The 17,626-nt window shown below is 43.3% G+C and overlaps 1 protein-coding gene across 1 annotated transcript in view; it reads left to right on the top strand.

Annotated features, from left to right (window-relative positions):
• Positions 1-17,626, top strand: part of LOC111573870 (leucine-rich repeat-containing G-protein coupled receptor 6) — a 38,645-nt gene that overhangs the window by 15,863 nt on the left and 5,156 nt on the right. The window contains exons 3-15 of the mRNA XM_023278221.3: positions 5,635-5,706; positions 7,693-7,764; positions 10,816-11,031; positions 11,198-11,269; positions 13,168-13,236; positions 13,690-13,761; positions 13,904-13,975; positions 14,361-14,429; positions 14,840-14,911; positions 15,231-15,296; positions 15,398-15,469; positions 15,981-16,052; positions 16,600-16,725. Of these exons, the coding sequence (XP_023133989.2) occupies positions 5,635-5,706; positions 7,693-7,764; positions 10,816-11,031; positions 11,198-11,269; positions 13,168-13,236; positions 13,690-13,761; positions 13,904-13,975; positions 14,361-14,429; positions 14,840-14,911; positions 15,231-15,296; positions 15,398-15,469; positions 15,981-16,052; positions 16,600-16,725 (1,122 nt within the window). The remainder of the gene's footprint in view (positions 1-5,634; positions 5,707-7,692; positions 7,765-10,815; positions 11,032-11,197; positions 11,270-13,167; positions 13,237-13,689; positions 13,762-13,903; positions 13,976-14,360; positions 14,430-14,839; positions 14,912-15,230; positions 15,297-15,397; positions 15,470-15,980; positions 16,053-16,599; positions 16,726-17,626) is intronic.

Raw genomic sequence — 17,626 nt, 5'->3', positions numbered from 1 at the left:
GCCCTCCTTGATTTTGTTTCAGCTGACAGCTCAGCAGGACCAGCGCTCACGTAGACACAAACCCTCTGCCAAGACAAACACACACTATAGTAGAACCTCAGGACAGCCCTGGAGAAAACCAAAAAAAAAAATATGCAGATTTATGTTTTTCTTTTTTATAGAATTAAGCACGAGTGATGTTTGATATCATTACAAATGTTTTGATATTGGTGCCATAACACAAAAATGTTAAAATACTTTTCTTGGCCGGTGACAAATACTATTTTATTTAACATAATAAAGCTAAATAAACAACATAGAGCCATAGAGAAACTTCACCTCCAGAAAAAAGATCTGGACTGCGTGCTGCAGATGCACTTTGCAAATTGGAAAGTACTGGTTTCGTTCTCATGGAGCTGATGAAAGAATACACACCGTAGCAAACTTGCAGAAGTTTTTGAACACGTTCTCCATCAACCTCGCCAATATCTGATCTGACCACTCAGCAGAATTCAGCTACGTCTCGGTTTGACAAAAGCTGCCCACAAATTTGCCCTCAGGGTGCGAATGTGTGCACAAGTGTGTAGTGTGTTGTAATTCACCAGGGGGCTTATGTGTGTGTGTGTCGGCCTTCGCATGATTATTTTACCTCTGAATCCTGCAGCGTGTCTGTCTGCATTGGCTGTTTGAACAGTCCGCTGTTTTCTTTGCTAATTCTTGCAGCTGCAGCCTGTGAGGCATGAGCTAATGATGATGAAAGCAAAAGGTTAGCTGGATAACCGCTCAGTTCGCTCTGAGTCGGACCGCGTCTGAAGAGCAGAACGAAGCCGAGCAATGAAATTTTGTGACACCTTAAAGTCAGAATATTGAATTCAAGACTTTGATTTATTCCGGTTGTATTAAATTGCTGATCTGAACTTTGGCAGTCGTAAAAACGATGGAGGTCAGATATTGCTGTTGGCGTAATAATGAGAACCACATACTACAGAGTGATGCTGAACACGGGCTGACATTTGCTTGCATTGGGGGATAAAGGGGGGTGGAGGTCTTGGATGCAGCTCCACCTGCAGTGTTTGTCCAGAGACAGTCCTCCCAGTGTTTTACAACCCCGTTGATCTTGTTTCGTCTGTATTGCTCTCAAGTTGTGACACTTTATGGAGACATTCTGTAGCTTTGTAACTCTTCCAAGGAGGACATTCCTGCCCTAAAGCCAATTTTTATAGCCTGCTGACCATTTCTGGGATGATGATGACGTTCCAAAGACTGGGAAAAATCCACTTCTGTCTAGGAGGTTTAGATAGATGGAGCCTAGCAGGTTATGGTAAACAGATTATAATTACAACAACTTATAGCGCTTAGAAAAGCAAACCGAGGCTCTAAACACAAACACGGTTGGTTTGAGAGAGACAGCTTTTGATGTGGGTCTACTGCGCTGGTTGGTAGCACAGGGAGAGGCAAGGGCCAGGCGTGTTGTGACTGGTAGAGTGATAAATTGTTTGATGTTGGGCTCTACCTCGCTGCCTGCCCTCCCTCACTCTGTCTCCCTCTCCTTTCACTTCATTTCTACAGCCCCCCGTCTCCATTTTACTGCAGGCTATTGCAAGCTGCAGTCACTGCCTTTGATAGTTTTTCTACTTTTGCCCCATTTTTGCACTCGCCACGATCGTACAAAACCAAACCAAATCTGCTCTCGGCAACGAGTCCAACTTTCATCCTGTTTTACACTACAGGAAGGAGAAGGGAAAACAGTGCAATATACTTCAGAGTATCTCTTAAACGTTAAATTGCATCCTGCTGCTTCTTATCTCCTTGCTCAGTTTTCAGCTATATAGCATCAAAGTGCAAAGAGTTAATCCCTTTGAAGCTCAAGTGAGGTGATGAAATTAACTCACAAAGCAAGTAGCAAATCTCGCCAGGCTCAACCTCCCTTTGATTCACTGCGGCATTAATATTGATAATAAGATGCAGGTGTAATCATCCCTCCCTCCAGCCCTTTCTCGACCTTTAATTCTTTATTCCTTACTCTATTGATCTAAGATTCCGCTTATTAAACCTTCATTTAACACTTTGATCAGTGAATTATCTCTTAATTCAAACACACAAACCTGCACGCAACTGTCAGTCAAACAACATTAAGGGAGGCGACTGGGAAGCAGACTGCGTGTCTATGAATTAATGAGAGGGCAGCAATAGCCACGCTCAGGTAAAGACTCCAGACAGGTTACTCATCTGTCTGGTATATCAAAGACATCCCCTCTTTTCATTTGTTCCACTCTAATATCAGAGATTCCCTTATCTATTCCTGGTCAAATTGCTACTCGGAACTAGCAGAGGATGGGTTGAGGGGAAACTGCCCCCTATGAAGCTCTTCCTGAAAACCACTTTAGAAGGCAGCAGTGCTTCCAGCCTATCATCATTATCAAAGTCGATGCTGTTCGTAGCTCCAGAGATCACATTTCGCATGGCTTTTGCCTTCGACTCCCCTCATAATCAACCATTTCAGCTGAGTCTCTCCTACTCATCTTATCATTATCTGCAGCCATCAATCACCTCCTAATTATAGAGCTCAAATGAGGCAATTCAAAGCGACCTGACACACGAAACAATCTGATTCCCGATCATAGCTGGCTTTGCCTCTTTGGATGCACAACATCGCCATCGTAAGTGAATGTGGTCAGAATGCGGAGTTATCTGCTCAAGACTGAAATTCCGATGCTGTCTTCGGCAACTTTTAAATATCCTCTCCACCCTTGTCAGAATGCTCCAACTCTGACTACAACACATATGAAATCCAAATGTAAGAGGAGAGAAGTGGTGAGTGGAAGCCGGTGCTGCCCTGCTTATCTTCCTCTTGGTGATAAGATTGTCTACTGATAGTCCAGGAATATGACGTAGGTGGGGTTTAAGAGGTTACAATATTGGCTGTCTTGATGTTCCAGGTGCACCACACAGCTGGAACTGTCTGGGTCAATCAAGATATTTCTTTCTAATGTTTCCAGCACTGTTGTTTTGTCTCTTTCTGTCCAGACAAACACATGAACAGATGCACCACATGTCTATATTTTACTCCTGCTATTTCAGAGGTTAACTGCAGGTTAAGTGGTCGACCCGCAGGTCCAGCCACTTAACCAATCAAATTTCTATTGATGGACCAGGGGTGTAAGAGGTCATACATGCATATGAACTTACAGAAAACACTCATGCACAAATCATCCTCCCTCTGATAAGACCCGTTTTTTCTCTCTGTCTCCTTTCATCATTGACTGCTATCAACCGCCCTGGTCCTGCTGCCACTATGACTATCACTACCTGAGATAGCATCGCAAAATATGATGCTGTCTTTGTTCTCCGGGTCTTTAATCTGTCATTTTGTTTATCATTTTGAAGCAATAGGACATGGTGATACATAGGATAATCAGCAGTAGGTATGCTTCAGTAAAGCCCCCACTGATCAGCAACGATAGCAGGGTGGTCTCACCTTCTGCTAACTCCCCCATTTGTCTCCCATACGTTTGAACTACAATGGCCTTATTTTACCTATGAATCATTTCAATAGGGCTGAATTCTTGAGGTGGAATTTTTATCTATGCGATACGGGGGCCAAGAACAATTCAAACAATCCCCAAATCAAATTAAAAGAAAAAATTGTTGGAGCCACGGTTTGACAAGAGCAAGGCGCCTTTCATTACGACGAGATTGATGTGGAACGACTAGGAGGCTAAGTGTGGAACATTCACTCATACATACAATCATTTACACACGCACGTACACACATAAATACACACACTGATATCATGGAAACACTTGCTCAATGGCAACTGTTTCGGTGTTCTGTTGATGTCTATCAAGAAAATTTCTTTCCTTTTTCAAACTCCATCTTCACTTTTGACATAATTATCCATTTGACAAATAAAGTCGACGCTCTAATGCCGTTTTGGCTCCACTGGTGTGATTAATAGAAAGAGGCTGGGCTGGCACTAGGACATGCACATCATACCATTGCCTTAACTACGTTTGTTTTCTAAAACTTTAAATTACTGGCGTTCCTTAACCCCCGTAGAAAAGACATTTATTTTTCTTTAGTGCTACCTATATTTTTTTTCTCCATCCAGTGCATCTGTAACTAATCATTGTATTTGAACAGGAATCAAAAGAAGGCACTTAAGGGGTCTTTGCAGAAACTGACTTAAATGTATTTTGCTCATGTCAGGACCTCAGCAAAGCTTACTGAAACAGTTACCTCTGGAAAAAAGGTTATTAAAATTGCCCATAGTGACAACTGAAATGGTAATTAAATATTAGAAATAGAGTTTTCAATGGATTAAAATAAGATCTAAGGCAAAACTGGACTCTTTTATCTTAAAATGAAAATGAATATTGAATTTGTAGGTGCCAGAATCCAACTCTCTGTCATATGTCTTTCATTTTTGTGAAATTTCTATTAAGACATCATGTGGCGCAGTCGGTGTCTATCTGAATGAGTTTTGACTGTGGTTTGAGAGGCATAGCTAAATGGCACCACAATAGCTTGGATAACGATCAGTCCGTTTTGTATTCTACTATGCTGATGTGGGTGTCCGTCTGTGTGCGCCTGTGTGTTGATAAATACGAGCTTTACTTGAGTTCTAAACTGAGCTAAGTGTGAGATTTGGCAGGCGTGGGTGTGGTTGTGCGGTTTGCCACTGCACAGTAATATGACTGAGACATGTTGACATGAGTATCAGATGTCAGAGGGAGTTTGCTGGGAGCCCTCGTAGGTTACTATCTGGATGATAGTGGCTAGGAAAGGCAGGCAGCATTTTATATCACTGTTACAATGTCCTGACAAGTTTGCCAGAGCCAGGCTGCTCAGCATAAAGCTGAAACATCAGGCAAAAGTCACCTATAGAGCATGGAGGGGGACGCCAATGACTAACTTTTAACTTGTGTGTGTGTGTGTTTAATAAAAGTGGGTGGTCTTGAGCTGTGAAGAGCAAATCTGTGTTTAAACTGTGCTTCCAGCTTGTGACCTTGAGAGTTAGTCTGTTGGACTGAATATTATTTATTTGGACATCTTATACACACTCACAAATGACCATTAGGTGCCGTGTTTGATAAACAAACTGATTGGATTGCTTGTGTGAATGTGTGTGGTTTCTCTCCCTCGCTGTCCTCAAGGCCCCTCAGAATGAGCCCAATTTACCTCAAGGACGTGGAAATTAAGACGTGCATTCACACCACACACGTGTTTGTGTGCATATATATATATATATATATATATATATATATATATGGTATACACCTTACTAGAGACACACAAACGCACTCGCATGCACACGTATACTTCTGCACTGCACTTGTTGACCCAGTCTCAGTCTCATTCAATTCAGTTTTTACTCACTCATCAGAGCTCCCAGCATTGGTTAAAGTTTCAGGGTGTGCTGTGGGCCAATAGCAACCACACTGAAGGGAATAGAATATTGTTATTTGCATACTGCCCCAACAGTAACCCCAAAGCAGTAACTCATATCACAGCTTAATCCAAAAACGTGGAATAAAGTAAACAGCGAGACTTCTCTTATGAGACTTGTACATTTTTATGTGATGTGATTATATTTCATTTTTTTACTTTTATATTTTGCTCTATCCTTTTTGAAGTCCATGTTTCTCTTCTAGGCGTATCTCAGGGAATCAGCTGAGGTATATCTCGGGACACGATCTCCAAGGTCTCAACAACCTCAAAGTTCTGTAAGTAACCTCCTCCTCCTCCCCTCCTGCACCCTCTCATCATGGGCTCCACTCCATGCTTTTTTAGGGGGGAAGGAGTTGTCATCCTGCCTTGAATAAAACACACAGGGTATGCATCATTAAATGCAGTTAAAGTTTATGGACTGGGGTAGACCTGCCCTGCTTGCAGCTCCTTCATTTCTAAACAAGCCCCGTTTCTGTTGCAAGCATGCACACACACACACACACACACACACACACACACACACACACACACACACACACACACACGCCATCACAGGTGTAATGCAGAGACCTCCCAGTCACACCACCCACCGAGATTACAAGTGACAAAAAAATTCACTTAAGAGCCCCATTCAAAGCTGTTCTCTTAACACTCCATTTCTCATACTGTGTTCATAGCCTTATGATCCATGGCCACCAACTGCTAGAGCTGCCGTGAAGTATTAAATCACAAAAAAAGCGCAAAGCAGCCATAAAAACCATAGTACCTTTTGACTTGTGAGTGCGGCATCTAATGAGTTGCGGCCATCTTTCTAGTGAGTGCAAGACAAGGGTTTTAACGAGATTTTCATGAGCACTGGCAACCAGTTCAGTTCCTTTTGGACTCTGGCTGAGAAGAGTTCGAGAAGCAGTGCCATAGAATATAAACTTAGCTAGCAAACTGTGGTTTGTAATTTGAGGGAATCTGGGGAATAACCAGGCACACAAGCTGATTTTCTTTCACCTTGCATTGTGAAACTCACCGAGACAGAATGAGTGAAGCGGCCAGGAATCTCAGGATATTATGTCATTATTGTGGAAGGACACACATATCCTGAATTAATACATGTCATGAAAGCAGTCAAGCTTCACACTATAACACCATAGCAAACCTTGGACGGGCTCTTTTGACCTCAGAGCAGCTGAGCTGTTCGTTTCCTTTCTTAATATATTAGTGAAAGTCAGGCCATGTCAAACACAAATACACTGCTGATCTCGCGTAGGGTAACCGCGAGGTCCCTGCTGAGTCTCTCTCACACACACACACACACACACACACACACACACACACACACACACACACACACACACACACACACACACACACACACACACACACACACACACACACACACACACACACACACACACACACACAAAGAAGGATACAAACCCAGAGTGTAGTACAGTTCAGCCCCCCATGGGGAATTTCTTTGAAACAGGAAAAGACTCAATTCAGTGTATTTATCATGGGATCATCATCCCAGTGGAAACATTTCCCTACTCCTTTCAAAACTAAGCTGTACTTAGTTTGCAGTAAAGCAGTCATGGAAGTCTATTGTGAAATATGCTACCCTCAAAAAGCATTGAGTGGTGTAAATAAAGATAGAAAAGTATTCTTTTTACATCTTGAGCCATTCAGAATGCACCGCAGTATAATCTTCTTTCACTTTTAGCAAAACAATAAATAAAAAATTCAAACATTTGCATCATACATGGCACTAGAGGCATTACCTATATGACATAGCTATTATTATGGGCTCTGATTGTTAACTGCTGCTATGACACAATGTTTCACAGACTCACAATCACAGACTATTGTGGCACCATGATGTCACACACCGACACATTGGAGACTTCACGCTTTGTGAGTTCATTTCTGTCAACCGCTCATGATAAAAACTTAAAGTGAGAGAAAGACAGAGAAAGCGAGAGAGGGGGAGGAAAGAGAGAGCGCTATTGTTTGCTCCCCACTTCCTCCTCGTTTTTTGCTCCATTCTTCTGAGAATGACATCAGCAGCCCACCCAAGGAGATTCTCTTACTCTTTTCCTCTACCCTTCATTCTCTGCTTCTCCTCAAGCTTGCACTGGCCCTTTCCTCCTTGTGTCAGATTTCCCTTGCTACGGAATTATTTGCTCTGCCTGATGTGCACTCACACAGGCCGCGTACACTAAATCAACTGTCGACCTGATACCTATATAACTGTATGATCTGTGTGTCAGGATGCTGCAAAACAACCAACTGGAGAGACTTCCTGACGATGCTCCGTGGGACCTCCCCAACCTCCTGTCCTTGTGAGTCTCCCTCTACACACACTAATCATGCTTTTCCACCTCATCCAGCAGCGAGTGAAACATCCCCCTGGCCACCCACACATCTGGGCTCTGACCGCAAGCACAGGTATAGAGTACCACTGACAAATTACAGACCATAACCCCTTGCTGGCTGCAACAGTTCTGCGCTCGGTGCCTGTCGGTAGGAGTCACAGCCTTATTGTGTCAGCGCAGTTCATGGTAGCATCTGGAAGCCATGAGGGAAACAGCAGACACTGCAGGCCAGGGAGAGCATCTCCAATGAGCTGTGAAACAACCCCATTTTCCATCAATTCCCCCCCTCTTCCTCCTCCACCCCTAACTCCTGCGTTCATCTCCCCACCACCCACACTGCTATCCCCCTGGCTAATGAGAGTGTTTGGTGGCTTAATTGTCTAATCTGTAGGGTCAGCGTGCATGTGTGCATGTGGACCACCTCATCTAGAATTCCTCGCCCCTATCAACTTTGTACCGCACACGTACTTCCACATCTCTGCTTTCCAAATTAATCTGTGCAAATATTCATAAAGCCATTTCCCTCATCGTGCAGACATACTCAAATTGCCGGAGTTGTAACACAGGAGGGGCGCGCACATGTACCCCTGCTACCACCAACAACGTTTCCCTGTCTGGTATAAAGCAGGCCTTGCCCTCCCCTCAATACAAGCCTGCAGACACACACTCACTCACATATGTGCGCACACATACTGTACATACAGGCCGTCCTTGTGTGAGTATACATGCTGTCACGATGATGTCTGTCTGTCTGTCTGCAGTTTGTGTGTGTGTGTGTGTGTGTGTGTGTGTGTGTGTGTGTGTGTGTGTGTGTGTGTGTGTGTGTGTGAGCACAAGCGTGCGTGTGTGGTCTTCTCCCAAATTTTTCAGATAGAGATCATATCAAGTAATGAAAAACACGCACACAAACACACACTCGGAGTGCACACACACACACACACACACACAGACACACAGACAGACACACACACACAGCCAGTGTATAGAGACGCACCTTGTCATTATAGTAATGATAAGCTCAGCAGAGAAAGATTACTGGAAAGGCTTTGGAGAATGAAGCTTGTCGGCGCCTCTCATCGACATTAAACACACCAGGTAGAAAAGAAAAGAGGAGACGGCAACTGAGTCAGTGCATGGATTTAAAAACCGGTATAAATGTATAAAGGAGGCTTTCATCCGAAATAAATCATGACTTAATCTCAGACGAGAATCCTTTTGTCAGCAGAGGAACTGACTCGAGAAATTTGTCTCACCGTTTGGAACAGGATAATTACAACACACAGTGTGAGAGCTGTTGTTTAGTTTGATGCCGTTGCAAGCAGACTTGTTTTGGGTCCCAACCCGCAGGTTAGGTCGTTTAATCACAGCTGATGCAAGCAGCTTTAAATCAGCTTGTCCCTGTTTTTTGAGGTTTGACTCCATGGCAGTGAAATGTGCTCCTCCGAGCTCCCTGTTGTATAAAATTTGGGCCATCTGGAGAAGTGAACCGGCGCAGGCAGGTCCCCAGATCTCCTGGATCATTTAAGAGATCTTTCTCTTTCCTTCTTTACTTCTCACTCCTGTAATCGTACGTCAGACTTTGATGTGATGGACAGGAAATAGTCTGCTTTATTAGCTTCTGTGGAACATTCCTGGTTCTGCCGGGGCCTTCTACAGACCTGGCAGGTCCACCCTCAGGAGCAATTATTATTTTGCCCTGGAGAACAACTCAGAAAGTTGAAGGGCCTTCCGCAGCTTTCATCCTGTGATTTGGGTCAGGGACAAACAATGTCCACAGTTGGAGTGCACAGGATGCACGAGGAATGATGTTTGGCACTGGAAAGAAAAATGTGTTCTCAGGAAGTAGACACGTGAAAAAATTCTTGAAGCTGTCTGTGTCACATTTGCGAGTATTTACATATATGCTGGAGGGTGTCTCTGTGTGCGAGCATCTGCCAGTATATACAGTTGCTCTCCTGGTGGAAAATTTCCCTGGGGAGAAAAGTCCAGAGTTCAGAGTTCAAGTTCAGATTTCACTTTGATGATGCTCTTTGTTTGGTGAAACCTCAGAGGGGTGACGAGGAGCAGCAGCGGTGCAAGAATCAAAGAAACCTCGGTGGAAGATTGATAAGGGAGAATGTTTGAAAGACGAACAAGAGTTAAGGACTGAGATGCAAAGGGGTTTACAGCGGCTACGAGCGAATCAATGAAGATGTAAGAAACAAAATGTGAGTGTGAGAGGGGCCGGAGGGAGGAAAATGAGATTAATGACCAAGTGTGAAGGGCCAAAGAAAGAAGAATAGCAAGAGGAAGTGGTCTCAGCTTGTCAACTCTGCCCTGAGGGGATCATTCATCATTATCGACAGCGTGTATGCATGTGTGTATTTACGTGGAGTGTGTGTCCATACTCATTGCCTGTGGGTTTAGGGCACTAAGGGAAAGAGAGGACAAAGGTTTGTTAGGTTTTGGAGAGATGAAAGTGCAGAGAGTAGATGTGTATGCATCCACTGTCATAGCTTCATTAGCTGAGAGAAGTTGTGTTTGCGTCTGCGGTGGAAACATCAGGGACCGATAGCGACAGCGAGACTGCAATGGAAAGAATGAAGCGGGGAGGAAGAGCTGAAGACGCGTCTTTAGCTGTTCCTCCCTTCTTTCCTTTTTCCAGACAGTAAGGAAAGAACGCTTTACACAACATGAGCAAAACGAGAACGAATAAAACAGCCTCACCACAGTCATTCCTGCATGTTTTTCTCATCTTACGTTTCATACATGTCTGTGCTGGTGAAGCTTGACATGGCTTATTTAGCATGGGTATAAATCATAATGAGCTACTTCTAACAAGGTGCAGCAAAGATGAAAGAAGGAGAATAAAGGATGTGTAATTCTCATAATAACCTTCCTGTAAGCCAAAGTGTTTCAATGCAACGACACACAACCCCTAATGCACACATAAGCACAGATAGACATTCACAGAAGCGAGCACACTGTACTTAAACGTGGTGATTATCTTGCTAAGCTCAGTTCCTCTCACCCCTGCAGGCGTCTCGATGCTAACCTGTTGTCTGAGGTTCCAGCTGAGGCCTTTAGAGGTGTTCGCTCTCTGAGACACCTGTGGCTGGACGACAACTCCCTAACGGAGATCCCAGTGACGGCCCTGGACTCTCTGCCCTCGCTGCAGGCCATGACGCTGGCCCTCAACCAGATCACACACATCCCAGATTACGCATTTACCAACCTCTCCGCCCTTGTCGTACTGTAAGTGACATCTTGATTTGTTTACTTAGAACTGGAGTCTGGGTTTCTCAACTTACCAGAGAAATTATTTGTTCCACTGACTTAGGTCAGTAATGACTGCAGTGTGGAAACGTTTTTGAGAAAGTAATTTCTGATTTGTTGAAAAATATTTATGGCCTTTATCCAGGCATCTCCATAACAACCACATCCAAACCATGGGCTCAAGATGTTTTGAAGGTTTACACAGTCTGGAGACACTGTGAGTATCTCACACGTACAAACACACACAAATTCACTCGTGCTTTTTAACAGTGGTTACTTTATAAAAATATACTTAGGACATTTTCGCAGTCTTTCACATGCACATTCCATCAGCCTTAATGAATACCTCCTTGTTTCCCCAAACACTGATGGAAGCTTTGTGATAACAAAGTATCAGCGAGTATCAACATTCATTTGGTATAGTTGTGTTTACAGCAACCACATTGCCTTAGAATAACCCTAAGATATACGATGAAGTCTCTGACATATAACCACAAAGAGGTAATACAACCAGGAACCATCAATTCACTCACATTGTGTGTCTGAATACAACCTTTTTTGTTGTCTGAGTAAAGGTGGTAGATGTTACTTGGAACACTAAAATTAATGTGTTTTTATAAATCATATGCAACAAGTGTGCCAAACAATAATAAAGTGTAGCGCTAAATTGTAGTCATAATGATTAATGTCCTGGTAATTTCAGCAGGTGCTTGTACATTTCTCAGAACCACAACCAACAAATGAAAGACGGGAATGTGAAGATGAAAAGATCCTCCTTGATTACTTTGAAGTATCGTCAACAGATTCCTCTGTGTTTTGTATAAATAATCGCCAAGCAGTGCTAAGGTCAAGTGTAGCACAGCGTGGCTACAGGGGAGTTTTCTGAGAGTATGTGCCGTAGCTTCGATAACTGAACCACACATCGATATGGAAGCCGCACGAAACCTCCACCTGGTCTTGTGAAAGGGGTGGAGAAAGAAAGCAAGAGAGATGGAGACGGTTGCAACCGAGTCTCCTGCAAAATTCATGGTGGTCTGATGAAAACCCCGTTTCTGGCATGGCGCTTAACAACCTGTTGAAGTGTAAAAAATTATGCGTTGCTTTTTATGAGCATGTGTGTGGGCACATGGATGTGTCAGCAGAAAAGCAAGCACTTCTGCCGGTGCAATCATAAGCGCATGGCTAGTTTTACACTCAACTTAAAAGCCATTATGCATGCTGAGAAATGTGGGGAAACATGGCGTAAGTCAGGAGAGCCACGGTTAAGGGGATGAAGGGGAAACTAGAGAATGTGAAAAAGAGGGACGAAGCTCTCCGGACCAGAATAGTGTGTGTTAAAGTGTTTGGGCCGTCAGCGGTGGGGAGAGACAGATGATTCAGCGGGATAAGATGACAGGTGTCATTGACGTGGGGATTGTGCTGGTATGAGGGGTTAATCTCTCACAGAGGCCTTGCTTATGAGAAATACGAGAGACCATCTGCATCACCACCACCCTCCCCAGCCCCTGGTGTGTATTATAAAATCATTACAACGTGGAGTCGTCCAGGGGCCTGCTGGAAAATGCAACAGCATATGCAAACGAGACTGAACAGTCACACAGACAAACATTTCACAAGAACTAGTGAAAAACGTACATAGAAGTCTCAAAGCACGTCATCAAAAGCATTTGGCAATTCGGATAGAATAAAAAACAAATCCTCTTGACTAGGACTTAGCATATACATGCACACATGCCCTGGCACATATTTCAATATAGCAAAGTGCTTATTTGTATGCAAGCAGACATGTGCACACAAGCACATCTACAGTACACCCTTACATACAAGCAAGAAATGCAGTAATCCCCTTTTCCTGCCACCTGCGTATGAACTGTAGCAATGACTGTTTTCATACAGTGTTTCCTGGAAAGCTAATAATCAGGTCAGAGCAGCAAAAGTCAAAGGTCACACCCAAACTTCAGTCTACAGCTGTCTGTCTCTATGCATACACATCCAATCAGACGCGCTTTCTCACGCACACAAACAATGAGTTATGATTTCCATTGCAGGGACTTGAAACCTCCATCGTGACTCGGACTTTTAAACATTTTTTAACAATAATGGTTTCTCTTGCAGGGATTTAAACTACAATGATCTGCAGGAGTTCCCTGTGGCCATCAGGACGCTGAGCAAACTTCAGGAACTGTGAGTCCACGCACGCACGCACATACACGAAAACACACCTGCCCGACATGACTATCATGGTTGCGTTATCCCGAGTAATCCCGTTAAGTGATTTTAATGTGGCACTCGGATACAATCTCTCTCGCCCTAAGCAGGTGCTGGCTACACACCCACGCAGCCGCTCGCCTGCACATACACTCAGATGCGCACGCACGTACACACGAGCCATGTTTTCCCTCGACTTCAGCAGATGTTCTGCAGCGTGCATATGTGTCACAGATACAGCATATGTGTGCGTGTTTACATCTCATGTATCCCAAAATGTTTTTCAGCTGTGCAATGGCAGGTGCAATGTGAGGACATAGGACTTGCCTCTCGCTCACAAACACACTCTGTCGCTCCTCCAAACACACACACAAAGTCAGAAACATATTGACAGACCGTTTGACTAACAGTATGTCTCTATATTTGCAGGGGCTTCCATAACAACAATATCAAAGCCATCCCCGAGAGGGCCTTTGTGGGAAACCCTCAGCTCCAAACCATGTAAGCTCAGTGCTTATCCTCATAGCTACAATGTGCACATATTAGATAAACACACAACTAAAATTTCATGTCAGCATCTTATACAACACAACAAATTAATCAGCACTTCTCTGAAGCGTTTTTTTCTCCCTTTTTCTTGCAGTCATTTTTATGAGAACCCTATCCAGTTTGTGGGAAAATCCGCTTTCCAGTTCTTACCTAAGTTGCACACACTGTAAGTATGCGGTCAGTAGAGACCATTCCAGTGAGTTAGCCCAAACACTGTTTAAATCATCCTCTGTCCCTTGCAGTGAGAGTTGAGTGGACATGTGTAATGGCCTACTGAATGATGTTGTGTTAGCGTATTGCCGCGCTGTGTGCTGATGTGGTAAGAGAGAGTGTGTTGTAAGAACATGTTGAATGGTGTGACTTATGATGTCTAGTGAGACAGCCAAAACAGCCTGTGTTGATGTTGGAGGAGAAGTTTGATGGTTGAAATGAGCTGTTAGACAAGGTCTGTGTACATGCATGTGTGTGTAAGTGAAAGAGAGAGGGGGAGAGAGAGGGAGAAAGCAAGAGAGAGACAGTTGTCTGACGCTTTTTTCCTCGTTGGACTGCAGCTCTCTTAACGGGGCGACGCAGATTCAAGAGTTCCCTGATCTGAAAGGAACAACCAGCCTGGAAATTTTGTGAGTGTCTCCTTTAACCCCCCTCCCCTCCAGACACACATGCAAATAGCACATATTATTGTTATTCACACCATATGGCAACAAAGAATGCTAAAAGTCACTGAGGACAGTGATACAATCCCAGGAGCCCATATACAATATTAGAGGGAAAAGGGGGAGAGAGATAAAACTCACACAAAGCAAGCTGAAACAAAAAGAGAGAATGTGTGTGTTTTAGGATTCTAGGAGAGACGGGGAACGAACAGGAGACTCAGAAGGATTGGGAGGGGTGGGCTAGTTATGCCAGCCAGTGACAGGTTTGGCGAACCTACACAGCTGCCTGTCTGACCAAGTTAGACTCACAGGACTGGGGGATCCTTTCGCTTGCTTGCACTTCAACAATGATCAGAGGATCCTCTTTTTCTCCATAGGACGCTGACTCGGGCCGGTCTCTCAGCTCTCCCTCTGGATCTGTGTGAGCAGCTGCCTCGCCTCAGAGTGCTGTAAGTACACACACACACACACACACACACACACACACACACACACACACACACAAGGGCAGAGTGAGAGGTATAAAAACTGATACACAAAACCCAACAGTGCAGAGCTGTGCCCCCAAGCCATCACTTATACAATCACTTCACTATGAAATCCAATCACCCGCCCCCCAAAAAATAATGTCCTGCTGTATCGCCTTGCTCACAGAGCTGACGCCCAAATAATCCTGTCACCCCCATAATTTCCCACACTATAAATCCACAGCTGGTCACTGTGTTTATGTGCGTTTTGTGTGAGTGTTTGCTTTGTGTACCGTTGTAGGGAGCTATCATACAACCAGATAGAGGATCTGCCCAGCTTTTACCACTGCTCAGCATTGCAAGAGATGTGAGTACTTTGACTGCCAAGACAATTATGCATGAGAGTATGTTTACCCCTGCACACTTTGCATTGTATATAAATATAAACCTATGTACTTTTCTTAACAGAGGGCTCCAACATAACCAAATCAGAAGGATCGAGTCAAGCACCTTCCATCAGCTCACTTCGCTAAGGGCACTGTGAGTCAACCTTTGCTCTAGCAGCTCATTTTCTCCCACGTCACATATTATTTTCTTTGAAATTTATTGTGTGGATCAGTGGTTCCCAACCTTGCCATCAGGACCCCACCAAGGAGTTACAAGATGTATATGTACACAGTTTCATCAACTGGATTGCTGGAAAGAAAAGCAAAACATAGTTCTGTTCTACAAAATTAGCTTTATCTCTGTGGCTTTGTTCTTATGAATTGTGACAGCTTAACCTCTTTGCAGCTTGAAATATATTTAATCGAAACAATATGTGGAGGGGGAAAAATGGTAACATGATGAGGTGTTACAAGAAGACACTGATTCATTTTAAGGAGTCATAGCCAAGAAAGTTGGGAATCACTGATTAGAATCAAACTATATAGACTAATGAATTATGACTGACATCTAGTGGTGATACACAACACTAAGAGACATGAAATATGGTACTATTGTAAATCCTCTCAGTCCATTTAAGTTCACTTTCTTTTTTTTCCCTTGCCAGTGATCTTAGCTGGAATATAATCGAGTGGATCCACCCCGATGCCTTCACCTCACTTCACTCTTTGATCAAACTGTGAGTAAACACGGATACACAGCAGTCACTAAGACTTGTCTACCTCTCATCTGGTACTTTTGCAGTACCACTCTCCTTACCGAAAAGGCACACAAAATTTATTTCTCTTTAATTAAAGTCAAGTGGTATGTCAGAGCCTTGGGCTTACACAAACACTCCATGCTTGATTTTGTATGCCGCAGAAAACGTATCGGTTTTGGCTGAGTTTGCAGAGAACATTGAAATGCATTTATTGTTTGAAAAAGCCGTCTGTGTGGCCAGAGACGCATCTTAGGTCATGCCAATAAAAAATGGTTTCATTGTGCAAGGACTGGTTGATGTTTGCCTAGCTAAACAAGCAGATACTCCTCATCAGACAGAGACTATTATCTGGGGGGAATTTGATAGTTCTCTGAACAGCTTTAACTATCAAAGAGAAAAAATGTTATTGTTACCAAGGACAACCTCTGGCAATATCTGAAATAAAAACACATTTTGCAAACATCCTCTTGATCTGACACCGATCACCTCCTGTCTCTTCTATAATTTCTTTCTATATTTATCTCAGGGACCTGACAGAGAACCATCTCAGCTCAGTACCAGTTGCAGGTTTGGGGGGTCTCACCCATCTCAAGCTGAGGGGCAACACAGAACTATACGAGGCCTTCAGCCCTGATCACTTCCCCCACATGAGGTAATATACAAACACACCATCTAGAATCATTCAGTGCTTTCTTAATTAAGATGGTCTCCCATGCACACTTTCATATTTTGCTTTCTCAACAAAAACTGATTTAAGATGACAACATACGGGATACGCCTGTGGCTGTAATGAACAACGCATCCTTTCCCATCTTTCCTCTGACAGTGTTCTATTAATATTATAAATTTACCAAAACCACCCAAGTTTGACAATTGACTAATTACAGTACACACTCGCAAGCCATTCCTGAGCTGAAGTACAGCAATGAGCAAGCATTTGTTAGCAGCAAGTTAGCTCTTGTTACATAGATCGCTGAAGGCCCAGAAAGGTACTGTGAAGTGGAGATGGCATGTGATCAAGGTGCAATGCAAGCATGACTGTAGTACACCGTCCAAAACATTTCAAAAGCACTATTCAAGTACAGTAAATATTCACAAACAGCCATCCACAGCAATATTGGCTTATCCAGCTTCAGAAAGAGAATGTTTCACCTTTATTTTTTCCTTATGATGGCTTTTTGTATAAACTTAGAGCATACAGTGCAGATGAAAAGTATTTATCTCCCATGACGTTTTGCTATTTTTTTTGATTTTCAACCTCATATCACGGTCAGTTTAATTTGGCTTTTTTGACAATAATTTACAAAAAGAAGATGCTTGCATGTTAAAGTGAAAACAGATTTCTACAAAGTAATGCCACTTGCTTAAAATTCATTAATGTAAAATATGTGATTGCATAAATATTCATCCCCTTTAAAGTGATTCACCGTATCCAATACAGGTGTAGTCAACTGGTAGTAGAAGTCACATGATACATGAAATAGAGATCATCTAAGTGCAATGAATGTGTCTCAAGTAACTGTAGTATTAAGATGTGTATCTGAAAGGTCCAG

Source organism: Amphiprion ocellaris, chromosome 8 (genome assembly GCF_022539595.1).
Source record: "Amphiprion ocellaris isolate individual 3 ecotype Okinawa chromosome 8, ASM2253959v1, whole genome shotgun sequence".
NCBI lineage: Eukaryota > Metazoa > Chordata > Actinopteri > Pomacentridae > Amphiprion > Amphiprion ocellaris.
The sequence above is the reverse complement of the archived record's forward strand: the minus strand, read 5'-3'. Positions and strand labels throughout refer to the sequence as shown.